This window comes from Debaryomyces fabryi (genome assembly GCF_001447935.2).
Source record: "Debaryomyces fabryi strain CBS 789 chromosome Unknown contig00299, whole genome shotgun sequence".
In the NCBI taxonomy this organism is placed as follows: Eukaryota; Fungi; Ascomycota; class Pichiomycetes; order Serinales; family Debaryomycetaceae; genus Debaryomyces; species Debaryomyces fabryi.
In genome coordinates, this window is record NW_015385725.1 from 1 (window position 1) to 4,875 (window position 4,875).

The following is a 4,875-nucleotide window of genomic DNA, read 5'->3' on the forward strand; positions in this document are numbered from 1 at the left end:
TTTTTTTACTTGAAAAAGCTAATGTACACTACTTTCTCCGAATTGGCGGGTATATCTGGAAACCTTTTAGATAATTGTGATGAATATTTCGGCCCGGGATTTACCTTGATTTTAAGTCCTATATTGCAGATAGTTAGTCGTATGGAGCTGCTTTCATTTCTGATTCATTTGCGATTGAAGTGTACTCAGAAATCAATAGAGAGAAAATTGCATTCGAAAGATATTAAAGATGAAGAGTTGGAACTACATGGCAGGACACTTGAGAGCTTATTGTCTGTTTTTAGTATTCTCATGGACAGTAATAAAACTTTCATGAGCTATTTCAAAGACAGGTACTATTTTGCTTGGAAATATTTACAATCGATTGTATATGGCCTCAATATTACTTCTGATGATAGACTTTATGATGATGAAAAAACAACAGATAATGCTTCTTTGAAATATTCTTTGAACGATATTTCTGATCTAGAAAAGTTATTAACATCTTGCGTAAATTTGAAGGAAAAAAATCTGAGCAGTCTTACAAGTATATCAATATTAGATCGTCATAGAAAAATCGACAAACCTTCAATCGAAAGTAGAAAAGAAGGGGATTCAATGGAAGCCATAATGAACGATATTCAAGTTGACAAACTATGGAGACTGTTGGATTTGTTTAAGCAAGAATCTTCTGACCTTCAATTCAGAAGCATATGGTCAAATGCTGGAGAGCCGGATGTTAGTTCTGTTTTATTTCCAGGAAACTTATCACTTGAAAATTCAAATGTGATACCCCCTACTGGAGCTGATGCCATGTATCAGGAGAACGATCCTTTTAGACAATTTGGGATTGAAGACCTTTTTTTTGATAGTGAGTTTTACATGAGACTTAACCATCTTCATTGAAGTTGTAATTAATGATAAATTTATGCAATTATAAAAAGAAAAGTGTCACGTTCTCGTTTGAATCTTTCGATTGAAGACGACATGATTAATTTCAGTTACCATTCTAAAAGAGATATAGAAATATATAGCTTCACTATGTATATTTGTATATGAATAATTAAGGAAATCTCCTATTAAGTCGATGGATCCTGATCCTAATACACATAGTCTAGTAAATAGCTGCAAAACCCTAATATTATTTTCCGTATTGAAAAATGCACTATCCATGTAAAATTATTCTTTATATGCATAACATGATTCGAAAAATGCAATTTCCAAATCTAAAGCCTTCAAGAACGCTCCTTCACACTTGGAACGATCATCTTCCGAAATGACTACTCTATTCACTTCTCTTCTTAAAAATTCAACCCAAGAAGTAAATTTATCTCCACTATGAAGAATGATCCACTCCTTGTGCTTGTATTGTAAATCTTCGGGAATGTCTCCTTTGAGAAGATGGAAATCAGCCCAACCAAGATAGACTTGCTCCATTAAATACATGAATGTGATTATTTCAACATACGACAGCGATGAATGCACTAAATAATTTAAATACGAAAGGTATTCTTCAACTTCAGGTAAAATAGGAGAATTGGAGCCAAGCAACATTTTGGAACAATACTTTTCCAATTCGGGTTTGCTGGTTTCCTTCAATTGAGATAAACAATTATCAAAATAATTATTTTCATCGTTAGCAATAAAGCCTATTTGTTTACTTAAAATAATGGCTGATTCGGTGTTGTCACAATATGCTAAGGTTTTGCCAAAGACGTTCATTCCTAATTGGAAGAACTTTAAGTCTTGGGTTAAGTATGTGAAAAGCTTAAAATCAGGTAAAGTTCCCTCGCATAATTCGTTTGTTAAGGGATGTGTAATCGCTTTCTGATACTTTTCCTTGTATTTTTCTAGTAAATTGTCTATAATTTGAACCATGATGTCTATACAATCTCAACCGATAGAGATTAATTTTACATCGATATGTATTGAGTTGACTGGATCACTATTCGTAAATTATTTTGCACAATTTAAATCGCCTTTTAAGTGCATAATCAATATGCGCCTAAATGATTCAAGAAATGATCCACTAGCTTTTGAAAAATTTATAAAACCATGGTTGCACTAAAATGGACCCATATATGTCATACATGCTTGATCGTCACAGGAAAAATCGTTGAATGGCCGGATTTATTGAAAACAGAATGATACCAGATTCAAGTTCGAAAAATTATATAGAAGAGAATGAGCTGCAACTCGATTCTTCTGTGGCAAGTAACGAAAAAATCAAGCACAGTGGTTGGATTTCGTGGATGTATAAGCTAGATTCTTTTGGTATAGAAACTAGAGGTATAGAGAGAGTATCACCGGAAGAAAGGGAGCTTTTGGCACAGAAAAAAAAGCATTCGAAGTTGAGACAATTCATAAATGTCTTGGGCTTGTGGGTGGCAGCATGCGGTGGTTTGACATCCATGTCATCCTTCTTTCTACCAACACTATTATTTAACTTAAATTTTCGTGATTCTTTGGTCAGCGGTCTAGTTTCTATGATTATAGGCTGTCTCGTACCTGCCTACTGTTCGACTATGGGCGCAAAATCAGGGTGCCGTCAAATGGTTACAGCAAAATTTTTATTTGGCTGTTGGGGAGTTAGAATAGTTGCGATTATTGTTATAATAAGTAGTCTTGGGTGGTCCGTTGTAAATTGTGTCTTGGGAGGTCAAGTACTTGGTGCACTTTCGGGAGTTCCATTATCAGTTGGCGTGGTGATAATATCTATCGTAAGTTTGGTGGTGGCTGTTTTTGGTATTAAAATAGTCCTAAAGTTTCAAAATATTATTGCAATTCCCATGATAGTAGCTTCGATTTTGTTTTATGTTGTTGTTTGTAAAAAATATGATTATATCAAACTTACGAATGAATTGCTTGCGCAGGAGAAGTTTTCTGGAGAGACTATTAGAGGAAACTGGCTTTCATTCTTTACAATTGGTTATTCTGTCACAGCTACATGGGGCGCAGGAGCTTCTGATTATTATATTTTGTTTCCAGAGAATACTCCGTCATGGCAAGTATTTTCGATAACTTTTATTGGTATATCGGTTCCGACTACTTTTGTCGCTTTAATCAGTATAATTTGTGGTACAATTGCTTATTCATATAAACCATGGAACGATGCATACCTAGAATATGGAGTGGGTGGTTTGATTAATGAATCTTGTAAACCTTGGGGAAACTTTGGAAAACTTATTGTTGTGCTTTTATATATTTCATTGGTGTGCAACAATATTATGAACACATATTCAAGTGCATTTGAATTCCAGTTAATCGATCCTAAATTGGCTCTCATTCCAAGATGGTGCTGGGCAATATTATGCACGATTATATATCTCGTTGTATCATTGGTAGGTAGAGAGCATTTGTCAACTATTTTAGGAAACTTTTTACCTATGTTGGCGTATTGGATATCCATGTATATCACTATTCTTCTTCAAGAAAATTTCATTTTTAGACGGACAGAAAGTACTCGAAGATTACATTATAGAGAATTCGAAAACAAAAATTCAGAAGAAGCAGAACAAACAAATAAAAAGCATTATTTGTATAATTGGAATTGCTGGAACCAACCTCATCTGATAACTTTTGGGATTGCAGCACTTATTTCCTTCGCAATAGGAATAATAGGGGCGGCAATAGGCATGAATCAGGTTTATTGGCAGGGATGGGTTGCCAGGAAGATAGGAGATTATGGTGGAGATATTGGGTTTTGGATATGTATGGGGTTTACGGGCATAACATATCCATTTTTGAGATACGCAGAACTCAAGTATTACGGAAAATAGACGCAATATAGAAATAAGTAATATCAATATAGAGTATACAATAAAAAAAATTAATTAGCTTCTGTTAACTTCCAAATTTTAATGGAGTGAGTTTTGATGGACGTACTGATTTTATCTTGAAATGTTGAAGTTTCATTCGTCCATAATTCTTTACCTGAATATGTCATGTCTTTCATAGTTATGTCATCAACAAAAATATCTTCAAACAATAGTTCGGTATCTTCTTCATTATCACCACTGTTAAAAATTGCTACAACCTGTGACTTATCAGCCAAGGTACTGGCAAATAATTGGAGCGATCCCCCTTTTACTGCCTTTTTCCAAACTCTATGGGCTGGGGCAGATAAATCTTGGTTAATTGCAATTATTTGAGAATTTTTAATAATGCCCAAGTCTTCATCAGTCATATTTGTGACATCATTACCTAAAACTAAAGGACTTTTCAAAATGGCCCAAAGAGTAAAATGAGAAACATACTCATCGTAACTCATACCACCATTCCCTACTTCAAGACTGTCTAAATCGTTCCACCCATGACCTGTACCTGCTTTTTGTCCAAGAGGAACAGCTTTCTCTAAAATGTTAGTCATGGAACACATGTACCCTTGTAGACCAAGACACTCGTAAGTTTCACAAGGACACCGGTCATCGTAACGATCAAAGTGATCATATATATCTCCAGAAATTCTCCAAGAGTTTGAAACTGTAGATCCCCAATTCCATACATTGTCCTCTCCCCATTGGCATAAAGAATAGAATATAGGTCTTCCGGTAGCATTCAAGGCTTTAGCCATTTTATCATACCTCTTGTAACTTATTTGCGCTGTACCACTATTTCCTTCATTGTAACAATTATCATATTTCAAATAGTCAATTCCCCAATCTGCGAATGTTTGAGCATCTAATTCTTCGTTATTTAAAGAGCCAGGATACCCTCCGCATGTATATCTACCGGCTGAGGAATACATACCAAACTTAAATCCTAAATCATGAATAGAATCTGCGACATGCTTGATACCGTTGGGAAATTTCTCAGGATCAGCTACAATCTTGTTGGTGCTATTGTCCCTTCCATGTAATTGATAGCAGTCATCCATAACGATATACTCATACCCAA

The 4,875-nt window shown here is 34.9% G+C and overlaps 4 protein-coding genes across 4 annotated transcripts; 2 read left to right on the forward strand and 2 right to left on the reverse strand.

Moving 5' to 3' along the window:
- Window positions 1-21: 21 nt before the first annotated feature.
- AC631_05841 (uncharacterized protein) lies at window positions 22-885 on the forward strand (the record flags this gene model as incomplete). Its single annotated transcript, XM_015614670.1, has 1 exon — window positions 22-885. The coding sequence occupies one exon, from the start codon at window positions 22-24 to the stop codon at window positions 883-885; it is 864 nt and encodes a 287-aa protein (XP_015464499.1).
- Window positions 886-1,158: 273 nt separating this feature from the next.
- AC631_05842 (uncharacterized protein) lies at window positions 1,159-1,857 on the reverse strand (the record flags this gene model as incomplete). The annotated part of the gene is made up of 1 exon (XM_015614671.1): window positions 1,159-1,857. The coding sequence occupies one exon, from the start codon at window positions 1,855-1,857 to the stop codon at window positions 1,159-1,161; it is 699 nt and encodes a 232-aa protein (XP_015464500.1).
- A 266-nt stretch (window positions 1,858-2,123) lies between these two features.
- On the forward strand, window positions 2,124-3,758 carry FCY24 (Fcy24p; the record flags this gene model as incomplete). The annotated part of the gene is made up of 1 exon (XM_015614672.1): window positions 2,124-3,758. One exon carries the CDS (start codon window positions 2,124-2,126, stop codon window positions 3,756-3,758), a length of 1,635 nt encoding a protein of 544 aa, XP_015464501.1.
- A 50-nt stretch (window positions 3,759-3,808) lies between these two features.
- On the reverse strand, window positions 3,809-4,855 carry AC631_05844 (glycoside hydrolase family 27 protein; the record flags this gene model as incomplete). The annotated part of the gene is made up of 1 exon (XM_015614673.1): window positions 3,809-4,855. One exon carries the CDS (start codon window positions 4,853-4,855, stop codon window positions 3,809-3,811), a length of 1,047 nt encoding a protein of 348 aa, XP_015464502.1.
- Window positions 4,856-4,875: the final 20 nt, after the last annotated feature.